Genomic DNA, 16,291 nt, shown 5'->3' with positions numbered 1-16,291 from the left:
CCCAACTATCGCAGTCCGCTTGTGATTCAGCCAATACCTCGCTCTGGTCACACTGGGGCTTTTGATTAGAAAAAACTGACTAAACGTGAGGTAAAAAAGGAATTAAGTTTATAATTGACACTTACACAGCACATGCACGGTAACCAGCATCCATAAAAGACGCGACGAACCGTACGGACTTTCGACGCAACGCGGCAGCAGCGGCGAGACAACGGCAGACAATTAAACCCGACCCGAAATCCCAAAATGCGTCCACGTAGTGCAAAATCCAATTCGAAATCCCAATGCCTGCTGCGCCTTGGGAGCAAGGGTGCGGCGGCCGCGGCGTCGCCAAAAAAATAAAAACTAATAAAATAACGAGGGTGAACCTACGTTCCAAAGTGTGATTACGAAATGTGCACTAAACCAAGAGATATTATAAAGTATAATGCGTGCTACCACGTAGTTCCACACACAGACGTACACACTCGCCCCGCAGACACACCATAGCTCTCTCACACACATACGAGCCCGCAATCGGACGAGGGAAAAAGAGAGAAAGAGGAAAGAAAGTGTTGCCCAGTTGACAAAGAACAGGTTTTTAACCTAATTAACCGAATAATGGCCCGAAAATGAGCCCTACGGACATTCGAGAGAGCGCGAGCGGCAGGAAGCGCTGGCCACAAGGTCCACCCGGCAGTATGTGTGTCAAGGTTCCCATCCGGAAGCGAAGCCGCCGTAGAATTGATTTCCAATAAGTCGAAGCTGTTGTTGCCGCCTCTGCTGCTTCCGCTGTTTGTTATTTTTTTTTTGTTTAAACTGGACATTGAACTTGAGCTTCTAATTGCGCACAAATGCAGTGCCTTTCTAAATCTATATTATATTTACCAATCCCCTCTCTCAATCTTTTCCGCACAGCCGTCTAGCGGAACAGCAGCAGCTCTCTTCCCCCCACAAAACACACACACTCAGCTTTTGGAGCCACCCGCAACCCGCGACCAATAACCACAAGAACCAAGCAGGATGTTCATCTGGGACTGGTTCACCGGAGTGCTGGGATACCTGGGTAAGAGTCGGGCCGAGGTCGCCTCGGAATATCTGACATTGTGCCATGGGGGAGCGTTGTTTCTTGAGCGGGTGCCAACAAAGCAACAGCAACAACGCCAGACGGCCAGACAAAAGAAACCGAAATTCGTCTGGTTCCTCATAGCGAAGGGCAAGACAATAGTTCTTTTTCTTTTATAGGGATATACTATATATTCGGAAGATATCGAACTATATTTCCCTCATTTAATTCATTTTAAATTGTAACTCTGCTGTATTTGCACAGAAAAACTTGTTTCTACATGAATTGTAATCCTCTTATGTTTCTATTTATTTTATTCAATATATAATTGATTTATTGAATAGATTTGAAATGTAAACTCTTATATAAATATTATTTAATATATTTAGATATTATAAGAACATTTCCATATTTCTAACCAAGATAAACTCTTGATTCTACCATTTCCACCTCTATTGTTCGTATGCTGCTTTGTCTGTGGCAACGTAAACACAAGTGATCCGTCATTAGTATTGGTTTAGCTGCGTACATAATTAATATAGCGTTTCTTCGATCGTTACAGGTCTGTGGAAAAAGTCTGGCAAATTATTGTTCCTGGGCCTTGATAATGCTGGCAAAACCACACTATTGCATATGCTCAAAGATGATAAGCTGGCGCAGCATGTGCCCACACTGCATCCAAGTGAGTTTCCAAACGAAGTTTCGCCACGGTTTCATTTCACCATTTAACCCCCGATTTTTAACTTCCAATTCCAGCATCCGAGGAGCTGTCCATCGGCAACATGCGCTTCACTACATTCGACTTGGGTGGCCACACTCAGGGTAAGTTCCGTTCTTCTCGACTTCTCCCGGAGCCGAAAAAGAATGTGCAATCAATTTTTGCACATTCCCGAACGTGCCCACTGGCTAAATATAGACCAGTCTATATCACAAGGGGCGACACATGCAAAAGTGCCAGATCCAACGACAATCAGCATGAAATATAGCGCAGCGTCTGACCCACACAACCTCAGAGCTTTACACTCTTTACACACATTTGTTGCGTTCAATCAGCGTCACACACTCGAGCGCCCATCCATGCAATGCCACGGCAGTGGTCTTCGAACTTATTACCTGCACAACAGGTTAACACTTAGGCGAGAGAAATTCCATAAGAAACTTGGAACTTGATAGTAATTTTCGTAGCTCTTAAAAAGCATACGTTATGTATTGAAGCCATTAACTTAATCAATCAAGTGTAGGTCTCATGTGTACCTTAGAACAATCTCTTAAAATACTATATATTTAACATAACCTCATACCAATAGATCACTAACCACTGTGCTTATATACGCGAAATGCTTATTTATGAATAATACATATATGCATGAAGGCAATCATTCTATATAGATAACAAACAAAAATAAAAGCTCAAGATGAAAAAACTTGTTCTTAGAAGGAAAACATCAGTTTTCCCACTAAAAGATGCTTATTCTATTGATTATTAACAAAGCATATTAGTAAAATAAGTAAAACATCATGAAATAACACTTCTGGCGCAAAAATTATTTATTGATAAAGAAGCACTTGCACGTTAGCTTGCGTTAATATTAGTTGAGCTCGTCATGATGACGATCGGTTTCTGTTTCGGAGCAAGCCAACCGTGATCGGAGTAAAGATGGCAACCCGAGTCAACAAATACGTCTCAGCGGCAAAAAGATATCAAAACTTAATGCCTGATAAGAATAAACAGTGGGTTTTGTGTGTTCCTAGTTGATGTTATGTAAATTCAATAGATTGTGTGCTTAAAATAGTCGAGTAGTTAGTTACCCTTAATATATATATATTTCTTAAAAATGTTTTTTTTAATTAAAATTTGAGCCTCTTATGGTTGAAGACCACTTAATGTATAGTTATAAAAAACACAGTGAGAATTGACTAATAATCTACCCTCTTCCGTTTGCAGCACGACGCGTCTGGAAGGACTACTTCCCCGCCGTGGATGCCATCGTGTTCTTAATAGACGCCTGGGACCGCGGCCGCTTCCAGGAGAGCAAAAACGAACTGGATTCGCTGCTCACGGATGAGGCGCTCTCCAACTGCCCCGTGCTTATATTGGGCAACAAAATCGATAAGCCCGCCGCGGCCAGCGAAGATGAGCTGAGAAATGTGTTTGGACTGTATCAGCTGACGACCGGCAAGGTAAACAACAAGAACCTCCCTCGATTAGGACTATCTAAATGACTATCTATTATGATTATTGATCAAATAATGATTATTTTCTGTTTGATTACAGGGCAAGGTTGCTCGCGCCGATTTACCCGGCCGCCCGTTGGAATTGTTCATGTGTTCCGTGCTGAAGCGACAGGGCTACGGCGAAGGTTTCCGTTGGTTAGCGCAGTATATCGATTAAGTCAGATTTAACAACAACCACAACACCAACCACAATTCAACACTCAACCCAGATAACTTGGCTAAAAACAAAATGCAAATATCCACATCAGACCGCAACAAAACAGAACAGAACCGAAAGGAAATGAACATGAAAACCCAACCCAAACCGTCAGACCTTAAGCAAAACGAAGCTGCGTGCGCAATGTCTAATTTATACAAAACAATTACAAATATTTCATAATTATAATAAAAACAACAAAAGAAAAAGATGTACATCTGTAATTATACGACACTGTCTGAAATCCAGCCACACCGCAAAAAAACACAACATCAAAGAGCAAAGTGAAAACAACTTTTCTATCTAGACCATCGCAGGAGAAGAGAGTGTGGATGCCAGAAGGATCGAATGAGTGCGCAGGGGAGAACTTTTAATAATAATTATGAATAACAAATTGTAGCAAATTAAAGGTGATTTATTTAAGAGCATGTGCTTTCAACGACGCTGTTCCGTAAATAAAATTTAGTTCCCCACCTTTTATTTAACCCATTCTGAATTGTACATTTCACGATTTATTTCTGTTAGTTTTTAGTTCGGCGGCAAAAATTATATACAAACACCTTCCATGTCGAACTTTCTTCCCCTTTCCGATAATGGTACATAAATTTTAATTTAGCTAAAATTGCTTAAGTTGCATGTCATGTCGATGTACTTTGTTTCTTTTTTATACAATACGAAAAACGGGAAAACCATTTATATAAAATCGCATTTTTGTTTGCAAAAAGGATTCTAAATAAAGCGGAGAAAAGTAATTTTGTAAAATACAAATGGAGAATTGTTTTTTATAACATTTTAGATTGGGTGTATTCTGAGGATTCATGAAAAGTGGATAGATCTTACATCAGACCGGAATCAACATTAATTTCTTTGAAAAATGTAAAGAGCAAATCGTATATTTTTACAGACAATAAAACACAACCATCTTACAAATATATTGGATTTATTTATTGTTGCATTTAATTTTTACGCTAATGAGTCATGAGTCGGAGCATCTATTGAAATCAGGGGCAGGCTTTCTTCCGTTGGGGGTAAGCACGCAATCAAAGAGCTGCAAAACATGTGTTCGTTTGCTTGTCTATGTAGAAAAATATTACAAAACTGTGTGGTGAATCGGCCAGATTTGCGGTGCCGCTGGCTGATCCTCTGATCCTAGTGCTAACTGCGCCGGCAGCGGGGCAGCCGCCGGAGCAGCATTAGCTGCCGCTGGAAGAGGCGCATGAGCAAGCCTTTGCGCTTGGCCCGCTCCCTGCATCAGGAACGCGAGGAGCCGCCCATGGAGCTGCCCCCCGCCATGCGCCGTTTTTTCTTCTTCTTGGCAGTGAGGCTCTCCTGCCCGCTGTCCGTGTTAGAATCGCCGCCCTCCCCCTCGCTCTCCGACGACGAAGAGGAACTGCTCGAGGAGGAAGAAGAGCTAGAGTTGCTGGAGCTGTCCGAAGCGAAGCCGGTGCTCTCGTTAATGTTAATACTATCGGCGATCTGGGCCAGCTCCGGCCGTTGCTCGCGTAGTACGCGTAGCCACTTCCGGGACAACTTCGGTCGCCCGCGTACTGTCTTGTGCCAGACGCACGGAAAGTTCGTGTGCGAGCTAAAGTTCTGGGTAATGGCGACGGTGTCATCCAGATTGAGCACCACGTGCCACCAACCGCCGGGTACAAATACCGTCTCGCCCTCGCCTTGCAGGACCTCGATGGGCCGGTACTGCTCCGGCCAGGAAGGAAGTTTGGTGCGCGGATAAATGGTGCTGAACCAGGTAATGGCCTCGTCGCGCTGCTTGCCACCCATCGCACTGGTCACCTTTAGCATCTCCTTGGGCGTTTGCGTGGGGAACATACACCACCGCTTATGGCCGCGGATGAGCGTGTTCCATGCGCTTGTGCCCAGAGGGTCGATGTGAATACCGGTGCCGGACCGGGCTGGCCCCATTACGAACCAGCGGTACGGCGGACGACGGCTCTCGCCACAGAATTGGAAGAGGTCGTCCCGGAAGTACTTTGGCACCACGTAGTCGTCCAGCAGCTTGCGCCGGCGGTGGTGCTCGCCGAAGCTGCTATCGAAGATGTACAGCGGGCTATCGTCACGAGTGCCCTGCATGTATTCCACGTAGTACTTCATCTTCATCTTCACCGAGTAGCCTTCGTTGTCCTCGCCGCACTTGAACTTCTGATTCCGGTACTTCTTGGCCAGTCGGGCCAGGGTCCACTTTTCCAGGGCTAACCAGCCGTCGGTGCAGCCGCGGATGACCACCGGCTTGTAGGGACGCTCGAAACGTTCAATGAACTCCTCGCACGGCACCTCCGACTCTTCGATGCGCTCCAGGTTGTCTGTGAAATCCCAGAATGGCTCAAAGTTCTCGCAGTACCGCATCGCGGACCACGCGTTCTCGCCGTCCAACTCCGGTCGGGCCTTGCGCTTCACGTCACGGGTACGCTTGCGGGACCGCTTGGGCAGCTTAAATTCCTCACTCATCCTGGCCGTGGCGGCTAAATTGGCTAATTTTCTACGGGCTTCGGCTGCTGCGGGAAATTAAGGCAGCAAGTGGAGTACGTGAGTGCAATGTGACCAGGCGGCGCTGGCAAAATTTGGCAGTGACAGCGAGCCACTTCCCACACCGACCCAAACTGGCTAATATCAAAGACCATATCTTTTAAATGAAAGCATTTAATAATGAAATAAGAAAACTTCGAGGTGATTTTTAAATAAACCAATTTTTTTTAACAATTCTTGTCCCTTGATTTTAAGCCACTGCGTGTGACCAAGTATTGTGTTCCTGAACATCTGGCAACGCCGCACTCATGTGACAGCTGTAAGTGGAGGAAAATAATGATAAGCCAAGTCGGACGAGGTACAAAATCGGAAAAGCTTTTGGAAAATCGTAGATTACTGACATTTTCCACTACCTGCAGAGCTATACAAGGTGCCGCTTCGCATTCTAGATCACCGAGTGTTCGTGAACGGCGAGATTGAGGCTTTCCTGGAGAATTTCGAGGTACGTCGCAACGACAGCGAAGTGGAGAAACTTTTCCAGGTCACCGAAACCGTGGGCTCCCTGAAATACGATCTCTCCGAGCGCTGCATTGCATCCGGCAACCAGAACCTGACCCAACTGGGCTGCGAAGTGAATCATCTGCTGGACGGAGTCAACGAACTGCTGGCGAAGGCAAAGGTGGAACGCACTGTTAGTGGGTCACGGTAATCTCACCCCTTTATCATTGATTAATCGAGTTTTATTTAAATTTCCAGGCCAGCACCCAGCTGGAGGAAGCACGACGGGCACGTGAGCAGCGCCGGGCGGAGTTTCTTACCAATTTAGAGCACGGCTATCGCCGCATCGAAAACTCATTCGAGGAGAAGGAGGAGGAAATCGCAGAGCTCTACTCGGACCTGCAGCTTAAATTGAACATTGCCAAGTAGTCATGCTCAAGTCGACGATCGTGGACACCAGGGTGCGCCTGGTGCCCTCTGAGAAAGTCCTGACCTTTTTGGACGCCCAGAAGGAGCACTTTGAGCAAGTGCCCGAAAATGTGGCAAGGCTGATGAAGCTCAAGGGCTATAAGCTGCCCGCCAGCACGAAAATAATCAAAGATCGGGAGGTGCCCAGCCAGCGTCCGAAGATTGACCAAGAACAACTGAAGAAACTTACTGCTGACATACCAGAAAAGACTGCTGAAGCAAAGAAGCCGGTTTCGTCCCAGGAAGACGGTGAGGATGAGGCGGAAGATGAACCACGGCCGGAGTTAAGAGACGTTTTATATCTAAGTGACCTGCACTGGCTCACTGGCGTTCTTAATGACTTACGGCGTGAGGAGCGCTCCGAGCTGTTTCTCCACGAGCTGATCGAGTCCTGTGAGCTTGTGCTGCCCGAGAATGAGCTGAAGCCGCGCAACCCTGAACTGGAAGCCCGTTGCCAAAGACTACGTGAAGAGCAGCAGAACCGGGAGTACCAGAAGATGACCAAAAACGTGGATGCTGGCTTAAAGAATTTTCCCGAAGACACAATTTCTTACCAGAGTAAGCAAAGAAAGTTCCTGCTCTCCGTGAAGTTCTTTCTGACAGGCCTTTTCTTTTTCAGTTAAGAGCATCAACAAGCAAATCATTGCCGTGGCGCAGTTCATCTTCTCCGTGGCCGCTGGCTTTACTTTCGGCTTCTTCGGGGTTAACCTAATGGTGGGCCCACTGCCATTCGGCTTTCGCATTCTCCTGGGAGTGATAGTTGCTCTCATAATAGCCCTGGCCGAAATGTACTTCTTGGCCAAGAAGCTGCACGAGTACGACGAGGTGCTTGATGCGCCCAAGCGGAAACCGCAGCCAGCCACGCCGGTGAAACGGAAGCAGATCGTCAGATCAACGCTCAAGGACGGAAGCGGCGACCAGACATTGAAGCCGCATGCAGATTAGGTACCCTGATTCTTGTATTATTTCACGTTGCAATGTTAGGTTATATAAATAGCTGTAAAAGTTTTATTCTTTCGGGACTCGGGGATTGGATTATCGTTTATATACTACGTATGCTCGTTTTTGAATATGCATGAACCCCCTACTCGTAGTGGTTCGGCTGCGGATTGGGGTTATTCCAGCCCTCGTCCACTGCGTCGGAACCGCCGCGACCCAGCCAGGCCATAAGGTAGACAAACAGGACGAAGGCCAGGATACCGGCAAGCACCAAGAACCAGGTGCGGCGCCATGGCGGTCGGGAGGAGGGCGCATAGAAGCGTCGCGTCCAGCGCGAGAAGAGCTCCGCGGGCGTGCGGCGCTGATACTTGTTGTCATCCCTGTCCGTTCCGCCAATGGGCGACTGACGTGGCAGCAGCGGACGACGGCTGCTGGCTGCGGGGGAAGATATTTAAATTAAATTATTCACTCGATAGTTGCCATATCGCTACGCACCGTAGTCGCCCGCGCTAGGCGGATTAAATGCGTCCATCAGGAGCACGGAATGTGGACTCATGGCGTCGTTGCCGTTTGGCTTCGTACGCTCCCGCTCGCCACCGGAATGAATGTGGTGCACTTTGGTCATGTTGCTAACGGCCGCCTGGCTAGGCACCTTGGCCTTGAGTACCTTCAAGCTGCTGCTCTGATCCTCGGAGAGCTGTCGGGAATACTGCGTTTAAGGCGGAAGAAAGGGAAGATTGGACAAAGACTTACCAAAGCCAGGCCAAGGCCGTTGCGACCCCAATTAACCTGGGCCAGGAAGTTCTTCAGGGCCTCGGCCACCGGAGAGACCAGATTAGAGTTTGGAAAGATCTCAACGTTGCAGGCGGGGCACTGGTGACCACGCGGCGCTGTGTTGGCAGGCAGAGCAGCTTGGCGGGCGTTCAAGCAGTCCCAGTGAAATACATCTGCAATAGCGCATTAATTGGCACATTAATTGTTTGGATTGAGAAAATTATGGCAAGATTCTTACGGTAGCAGACCAGACGCACACAATCGCCCTGCTCCAGAGTGGTGCCGCACAGAGTGCAGTTGGCAATGTAGTCACTGTCCCGCAGCCACTGCAGATACGACTGGACGATGCACTGAAAGAGATACACAGAGGGATGAGCTAGAGAAAAATGGAAAATATAGGGGAAGTAGAAAATAGGATACCTTCGGGTGGGACTGCACCATGCAGTGCTCGCAAACATTGACTCTGTGTTCGAAGCAGAACTGATTGGTCACCAGCCGCTTCGGGCACTTGCACAAACCCATTTCTTTGAACTTAGAGCTCCTAAGGCGGCGGAGGAATTGCACTCGGCGCGTGTGTGGCGGCTATCGCATAGTATTACCCCCGATTAATATATTTAACTTTATTTTCGCAGTTCTTGTCGGAATTTTCGAGGTGGCATTCACAGAATCAACAGCCACGTATCTGTTCCTGCGTTCCGGGAGAACGGCAACCAGCTGATGGCAATGAAAATTGTTGCCAGACTAGGGCAAAAACCGGTAAAGGTGACAAAATAATGAATGACAAATGAATCTTCCTCTTTGCCCCAAGTCATTCAGCCCGAAACGTTTGTTCTTGTTCTGTTTGGACTCGGTAAAATATTCTTTAATTTTAAATTAAAAATCTGAAGACTTCGGCACAATGGCGGCCGAGGTGTCCCAACTATTGCTGGCGGTCATCCAGGGAATTCCGTCCGGGGCCACCAACGATGACTTAACCAAGGCTATGCCTGACGTAGCTCCGGCCACGCGAGTGGAGGCTCTAAACATATTGCTGCAACAGGGCGAGATCGAGATCCTGAAGAAAGGCGAGAAGCTGGTTTACCGCGCCAAGGATCCGGAGAAGAAGAGCGCCCTCCCCAAAGATGCTGACAACGAGGAGAAGGTGGTCTACGGCATCGTGGAGGAAGGCGGCAACAAAGGAATCTGGATCCGGGATATACGCATGAAGTCCAACCTAAACATGATTCAGCTGAATAAGATCCTCAAGAATCTGGAGACGAAAAAGCTGATCAAGGCGGTCAAGTCAGTTAATGTAAGTTTAATTCAAGAAGTTGGATCTCGTGATTTTTGCTTTATGATTTTCCCTTAGGCCAGCAAAAAGAAAGTGTATATGCTTTACAACCTTGAACCAGATCTCTCCATCACGGGCGGTGCGTGGTACCAGGACCAGGACTTCGAGGTGGAATTCGTGGACGTGCTCAACCAGCAGTGCTTACGGTTCCTGCAGATGAAGCGCGACGGAGCGGAAAAGAAACGCGAAGGTCCCCTAGCCTTCAAGCAGATGTCCTGCTGCACGGTCAACGAGGTTCACAAGTTCATCTCAGACCTGGGCATCAGCAAGGTCAACCTGGCGGAGGCCGATCTGGAGACCATCTTGAAAACCGTTGTTTACGATGGTAATGCGGAGCGGGTGCGCCAACAAGATGGATCCTTCGTCTATCGCGCGGTCAACTCTCCTTTGCCACCAACCGGCTTGGTGCAGATGCCCTGCGGCATTTGTCCCGTGATCAAGAACTGCTCCAATTGCGGAGATGTCACAGCGATAACTTGTGAATATATGCGAGATTGGTTGGATTAATAATAACTTTCTTTTTATCTTTGGTTGGCCATAATTTATTAAGTCGTTTACACATATTGACGCAGTTTTAATGTATTTATTGATATGCTGGAAAAAGTCCATTTATTAGGAAAAAAACCGCAATTAATGAATTAAGATTATATTGAGTATGGCTGTTATTTTGATATTTCTTCATTCATATAAAAAAGATTTTTTAAATATTAAATGTGCTTTATTTCTTTTTGGTATTTTTATCTTCTGTAGATTTTAGTAGCTACCATCACAAATTTGTAGCGGCTTCTAGCATTTTTTTTTAAAGCTTTTCAAGCTTTTTTAGAATTCAAAGAGTTGGCAGCACTGGACGCAGTTCGTTTATTAAACGGCCGGTTTCTGATTGGATCGTTCGTTGCCTGTGCATTTAAATTGAAATAACTTAATTCCAAAACAGGAGACGAAAAATCTCTGCGAGTTCACCTTATTTCTCCCAAACAGGTAAATAATAAATAATTGTAAATAAAAGCAATACAAATATAATATCCTAATAAAATGTGAAAGTCGCGAATTGTGACGCTAATTGTTGTTGATGATGCAAGCCAATTCTCCACATAGAATTGAGTTGCCGCCTCACACACACATAGGCGCTTGAATTGAATTCGCACACTCACATTGCCGCAGAAGCGTCTCGTTAGTGAAATGTGTAAAGGTGAAATAGAAGTCATTCCATACGGAGCTTCAAGTAAGAAACCCATACCAACGCACCTCGTAAAACACGCCATTGGAAAATGCAACAATAATTATCTCGAAGCTGTCCAATTGCTGCTGTAAACCGTCCCTGCTTATCGCAATTGTTTAATTGCCCTGTAATTGGTGACGCCTCAAATGTGAGCAGCGATGAGTAATTCGCATAAATTATGTCTGTGCCGTGCCGGTTGTTTGAGTTCCAAATTTGGTGTTTTTGCTGCCAAACCGGGTATTTTTCCGATAAGAATTTTTTGTGGTGTAGAAATTCCAGTAACGGTAGCAACGTCCTTTTCGGTGCAAGTTCAAGGGCAAATGTGGTACATACATATGTACATTGTCGATATACATATCTATGTGCTGGAAAAGCACTTTCACTTTTAAGAACTTTTCTCTCGTGCGTTTTCCGCCCACGAAAGCTGCGCGCCGAAAAGCTCAAGCGGCACGCTTTTTGCGCGTGTCCCTCACGATAAGAGAAATTATCGAAGAGAGCGATAAGGAAAAGCGCCATCGCGACCAATACAAATGCAAATTAAATGCTCACGCACTTGCATAATGGGTGTGCGAGCGAGACGGGGGACGTTTTGTGGAGCAGATTTGTCAAGGTCAGCGGAGTGGGACTGGGACAGTGCTCGTCTTTTTCAGTTGATAAGCGACATCTCGATCGGAACGAAACAGCTGATGATCGGCTTTTTGTTTACCACGCACACACACACGCACGCATCACATGCACGTATGTATCATATTCAACCATAATTAAAACACTCGAGGAATCGTTGAACCTCAAATGCCGGCTGGCAGCGAGCTTTGCACCAGTTAACAACTCCAAAGCTTCGTTCTCTTTGGATAAACTTTGGCGCACCCTCTACTCAAAGGATTAGAAGTGTGTGATGAGTTCACAATAACTCACGAAAAAGTTAATTTTTTTTTGTAAATAAAAGTGTCCCTAAATATAAAGTTAAAAGCATTTTGTTTTTTAGTAGCGGAGACGTGAAAAAAGATTTTATTAGAATCCCGACTTTAATTTTGTTAAGACTTAAATTTAAAGTTAAGTTTATTATATCTGTCCCACTAAAATATAATATCGACATTATTATCTGAGTATCAAGGGAACATCTGATTTTGTTTTCAAATAATTACATTTATTCCTGACTTTTCGTCAAAAAATTCCGTTATCAGGAAAATATGCAACGCAGTCTTAACTAAGTAGCGGGTAGTCCCCTGGTCGAATATACCCTAGAATTATACCCTTCTCTTCGCTTCGTAACGATTTGCGAGAGACTGGCGCTTTAGGGGTGGCCTGTTGATTTCCTCTCTCGCCGTCGCCGCCTCTTCCGCTTCTTAGGGTCCAACTTTCTCGCGGCTCTCGGGAGCGGGAGCAGGAGCGTTGGCTTTTCTACCTCGTGCTTTGGCCACTGCTCTCTGCTTTTCGGGCTACCGACATTCTGAGCGCTTTTTTTGCGGCTCGGGAAATTTTCCGCTGGCCAAAAAAAATCGCTGTCAGTCGAACAGCTTGCCTCGTCCTCGCCGCGTCCGCTAATCGATTTCCGGATACATTATTCGACTCGAAGCCTATATATTGCCAAAATATTGAACTCAGCTCAACGCGGCCTTGTGTGTGTTGTGCGTGTTGCGTGTGCTGCTGGAGGATATAGATATCATCGGTGTCCCGTTTCTAATCTTGCGTTCAAGAGCGTTTTCCGTTGGTTTAATACTGCCCGCTTGAAAGGCAACAAAATGGTGAACGTAACCATCTACGATGAGGCACCCAAGCTGAAGGTACGCCGTCGCTCATAACTGGTCCATAAAGATATAGACAATCAGTTGGCTGACGGAGCCCAGTCCAGAAGTTATCCGATATCAGCCCCAGACTCACTTGACGAAAATTCGGCATTATGCAACTGCAGCTGCGAAAGTTCTGCCAATGCCGCTGCCGCTGTCTCCTTCTCTCGGTCGCGGTCGGCAGAACTGACCTTCGACGGTGCAGCGACGTCGGCGCCGATGCAAACTTTTCTTCCGCATGTCGCTCTCTCTATCTCTCTCTTGCTCTTTCTCTTACATTCTCCCCGGTCCCATGCCGGGCGGACTACCCACCCACTTCAAGTACACGCATTTTGTTTACATCACCGAAGTCTGCAACAAAAGATTTCTGGGGAAGGCAAACGGAGAGGAATTATGAAGAATAGCTTATTTTTCAATAAATAATACGTAAATAAGAGCTAAGCTTTGCATTACACTACTGTTTATACATAAGTAGTAGAGCTTGTGGATTTTATTTGGAATGTGATGTTTTTGAACTAATTGCGCTCTCGTTATGTGATATTCAAATTGATTTCATTCCCTTTCTGCGTAATTCTTAATTACTAGAACTTAGAGCTTATTTTAATGCATTTAAATTTAGTTGAAGCAATGGAGAAAGGCTTATCCCGTATTGATTTTTTGTTATCAACCTCTAATAATTATTTAAGGTTATTCTGAAAATTTGTCGTTATCAGGTTTCGAATTTATAAGTTGCGTTTTTAAATTTAAATTTGGTCGGCAAATAGAATATTGATTTTTATTCAAAAAAATAGCATAATGGGGTTAACCTTATATTCCCCTCCTTTACTGTTTCTATATTTCACCAGGGGGTTGTTTTATTTATCATATTCTACTATCTACTGCAAAAAATAATACCCTAAATGGTGAAATAGTACATAAAAGTGTTTACTTTTACAAACACTGTTGCCATGGAGAGTCCTCTGATTACCTGTGTCAATAGTCACTTGTTGCGTTAAGATACCACTTTAGGCTGTAATAAAACGTAAACAAAATAAATATGAATATCAATCATACAAGCTTAAAATGATGTCTCGATAAAAAAATCGTTGGTAAAGGATTTTATTCCTGCGATTAATGATTATGCTAATTTTATAATCATTAATTCTTTTATTATAGAATTCATTCTTTTAATAAATTAAAAAATGACATTATATATATTATGTACGATTCATATATAATAGTAGTAATCCTCTTCTCTTTCCTCCACTCGCAGCCCAACGAAGTACCACAAAACATGGCCGCAGGAGCTGATACCCAACTGGAGCACATGTGCCGTCTGCAGTTCGACTCGCCGGTGCCCCATGTCCGCCTGTCTGGAATCGTGTGCACCATCGGACCTGCCTCGCGCAGCGTGGAGATGCTGGAGAAGATGATGGCCACCGGCATGAACATTGCCCGCATGAACTTCTCGCACGGTTCGCACGAATATCACGCCGAGACTGTTGCCAATGTCCGCCAGGCGGTGAAGAACTACTCGGCCAAGCTGGGCTACGAGCATCCCGTCGCCATTGCTTTGGACACCAAGGGTCCCGAGATCCGTACCGGTCTGATTGGTGGCAGCGGCACCGCCGAGATTGAGCTCAAGAAGGGCGAGACCATCAAGCTTTCCACCAACAAGGATTACCTGGAGAAGGGCTCCCTGGAGATTGTCTACGTGGACTACGAGAATATCGTGAACGTGGTGAAGCCCGGCAACCGTGTCTTCGTCGATGACGGTCTCATTTCGCTGGTGGTGCGTGAGGTGTCCAAGGACACGATCACCTGCGAGGTGGAGAACGGCGGTTCTCTGGGATCCCGCAAGGGCGTCAACTTGCCCGGCGTGCCCGTCGATCTGCCCGCTGTGTCCGAGAAGGACAAGAGCGATTTGCAGTTCGGCGTCGAGCAAGATGTGGACATGGTCTTCGCCTCGTTCATCCGCAACGCCGCCGCTCTGACCGAGATCCGCAAGGTGCTCGGCGAGAAGGGCAAGAACATCAAGATCATCTCAAAGATCGAGAACCAGCAGGGCATGCACAACCTGGACGAGATCATCGAGGCAGGCGATGGCATTATGGTGGCTCGTGGTGATCTGGGTATTGAGATTCCCGCCGAGAAGGTCTTCCTCGCCCAAAAGGCAATGATCGCTCGGTGCAACAAGGCTGGCAAGCCGGTCATCTGCGCCACTCAGATGCTGGAGTCCATGGTGAAGAAGCCACGTCCCACTCGCGCCGAGATCTCTGACGTTGCCAACGCGGTGCTTGATGGCGCCGACTGCGTCATGTTGTCCGGTGAGACCGCCAAGGGCGAATACCCGCTGGAGTGCGTCCTTACCATGGCCAAGACCTGCAAGGAGGCTGAGGCCGCTCTTTGGCACCAGAACCTGTTCAACGACCTGGTCAAGAGCGCCGGCCCCATTGATCCTGCCCATGCCGCTGCCATCGCTGCCGTTGAGGCCGCCACCAAGGCCAAGGCTGCCGCTATTGTGGTGATCACCACGAGCGGCAAGTCGGCCTTCCAGGTGAGCAAGTACCGCCCACGCTGCCCGATCATTGCGGTCACCCGCTTCCCCCAGACCGCCCGTCAGGCCCATCTTTACCGTGGCCTGGTGCCACTCATCTACAAGGGTAAGAGAGTCCTGTTTTTTAGCATTAATTCTAGTGTCCTAACGTTGGTTTTTTGTCTTTCCAGAGCCCGCTCTAGGCGACTGGCTGAAGGATGTGGATGTGCGCGTCCAGTTCGGCGTGCAGGTGGGCAAGAAGAACGGATTCGTCAAGGCCGGCGACTCCGTCGTTGTGGTGACCGGCTGGAAGCAGGGCTCCGGCTTCACCAACACCATCCGCATTGTGTAAGCTTTGAATTCAGGGCGAACTCGTATTACAAGAAATTATTAATTATGAAATTTCTCTCAAATTGCAGCACCGTCGAATAAACTTTGCCGCTCAGGAAGTACCTTGATGCGTCGCAGCTGTCGCGGGCGTCGCGTTGATTAATGTTAATAACCAAGTTAATTTATTAATTACACAATATTCGGAATATTGGAACCAGCAGGAGGATTCTAGGCCCGCTGTCGAAGCGCCGAAGCCCATCCCGGGCCTCAAACAGACACACAAATATAATGTACCGTTGTTGAATAATATAGATTTCTTCGAAAAGATACAATTAATAAAGTCGCTATATGTATGTATTTATGGAAAATAAAGTACACTTTATTTGCATTAAATTTAATTTTTAGATTAAGCTTTAAAGTAGTCATAGCCGCCAGCGAATATCGTAGAAATTGTATTGTGAGAAATTTAAT

The 16,291-nt window shown here is 46.4% G+C and overlaps 7 protein-coding genes across 14 annotated transcripts; 5 read left to right on the top strand and 2 right to left on the bottom strand.

Annotated features, from left to right (window-relative positions):
* The first annotated feature begins 52 nt into the window (after positions 1–52).
* On the top strand, positions 53–4,244 carry Sar1 (Secretion-associated Ras-related 1). Of its 5 annotated transcripts, none has more exons than XM_020957201.2 (6): positions 53–90; positions 898–1,045; positions 1,608–1,727; positions 1,802–1,867; positions 2,991–3,226; positions 3,321–4,244. In XM_020957201.2, exons 2-6 carry the CDS (start codon positions 1,003–1,005, stop codon positions 3,435–3,437), a joined length of 582 nt encoding a protein of 193 aa, XP_020812860.1. In that variant the 5' UTR covers positions 53–90; positions 898–1,002; the 3' UTR covers positions 3,438–4,244. The 5 variants fall into 5 exon arrangements, with proteins under 5 accessions (XP_020812860.1, XP_086686002.1, XP_086686003.1 ...); XM_086829876.1 differs by having other exon boundaries at positions 53–139; XM_086829877.1 differs by having other exon boundaries at positions 53–171.
* Positions 4,245–4,399: 155 nt separating this feature from the next.
* Positions 4,400–6,181, bottom strand: JMJD6 (Bifunctional arginine demethylase and lysyl-hydroxylase PSR). Its single transcript, XM_020957200.2, has one exon. The coding sequence runs from the start codon at positions 5,940–5,942 to the stop codon at positions 4,728–4,730; it is 1,215 nt and encodes a 404-aa protein (XP_020812859.1). The 5' UTR covers positions 5,943–6,181; the 3' UTR covers positions 4,400–4,727.
* On the top strand, positions 6,179–7,455 carry Muted (biogenesis of lysosome-related organelles complex 1 subunit 5). 3 transcript variants are annotated; one of them, XM_020957500.2, is made up of 3 exons: positions 6,179–6,318; positions 6,380–6,651; positions 6,717–7,455. In XM_020957500.2, the coding sequence occupies exons 1-3, from the start codon at positions 6,297–6,299 to the stop codon at positions 6,885–6,887; spliced, it is 465 nt and encodes a 154-aa protein (XP_020813159.2). In that variant the 5' UTR covers positions 6,179–6,296; the 3' UTR covers positions 6,888–7,455. The 3 variants fall into 3 exon arrangements, with proteins under 3 accessions (XP_020813159.2, XP_086686006.1, XP_086686007.1); XM_086829880.1 differs by having other exon boundaries at positions 6,380–6,655; XM_086829881.1 differs by having other exon boundaries at positions 6,380–6,462; positions 6,717–7,109.
* LOC110187875 (uncharacterized) lies at positions 6,717–7,922 on the top strand. The gene is made up of 2 exons (XM_020957359.2): positions 6,717–7,484; positions 7,546–7,922. Exons 1-2 carry the CDS (start codon positions 6,890–6,892, stop codon positions 7,869–7,871), a joined length of 921 nt encoding a protein of 306 aa, XP_020813018.2. The 5' UTR covers positions 6,717–6,889; the 3' UTR covers positions 7,872–7,922.
* LOC110187876 (zinc finger protein-like 1 homolog) lies at positions 7,907–9,403 on the bottom strand. Its single transcript, XM_020957360.2, has 5 exons — positions 9,060–9,403; positions 8,878–8,989; positions 8,619–8,812; positions 8,361–8,562; positions 7,907–8,300 (listed from the first exon to the last, which is right to left on the bottom strand). The coding sequence occupies exons 1-5, from the start codon at positions 9,159–9,161 to the stop codon at positions 8,011–8,013; spliced, it is 900 nt and encodes a 299-aa protein (XP_020813019.2). The 5' UTR covers positions 9,162–9,403; the 3' UTR covers positions 7,907–8,010.
* Positions 9,272–10,479, top strand: Polr3F (RNA polymerase III subunit F). The gene is made up of 2 exons (XM_020957361.2): positions 9,272–9,930; positions 9,988–10,479. The coding sequence occupies exons 1-2, from the start codon at positions 9,538–9,540 to the stop codon at positions 10,474–10,476; spliced, it is 882 nt and encodes a 293-aa protein (XP_020813020.1). The 5' UTR covers positions 9,272–9,537; the 3' UTR covers positions 10,477–10,479.
* Positions 10,480–10,769: 290 nt separating this feature from the next.
* PyK (Pyruvate kinase) lies at positions 10,770–16,213 on the top strand. Of its 2 annotated transcripts, none has more exons than XM_020957153.2 (4): positions 10,770–10,947; positions 14,228–15,617; positions 15,682–15,838; positions 15,910–16,213. In XM_020957153.2, the coding sequence occupies exons 2-4, from the start codon at positions 14,249–14,251 to the stop codon at positions 15,920–15,922; spliced, it is 1,539 nt and encodes a 512-aa protein (XP_020812812.1). In that variant the 5' UTR covers positions 10,770–10,947; positions 14,228–14,248; the 3' UTR covers positions 15,923–16,213. The 2 variants fall into 2 exon arrangements, with proteins under 2 accessions (XP_020812812.1, XP_020812811.1); XM_020957152.2 differs by lacking the exon at positions 10,770–10,947 and adding an exon at positions 12,676–12,972.
* The last annotated feature ends 78 nt before the right edge of the window (positions 16,214–16,291 follow it).

Source organism: Drosophila serrata, unplaced genomic scaffold (genome assembly GCF_035046125.1).
Source record: "Drosophila serrata isolate PLE 108 unplaced genomic scaffold, ASM3504612v1 contig_228, whole genome shotgun sequence".
NCBI classification, from domain to species: domain Eukaryota; kingdom Metazoa; phylum Arthropoda; class Insecta; order Diptera; family Drosophilidae; genus Drosophila; species Drosophila serrata.
This window is presented reverse-complemented; position numbering and strand designations above follow the sequence as displayed.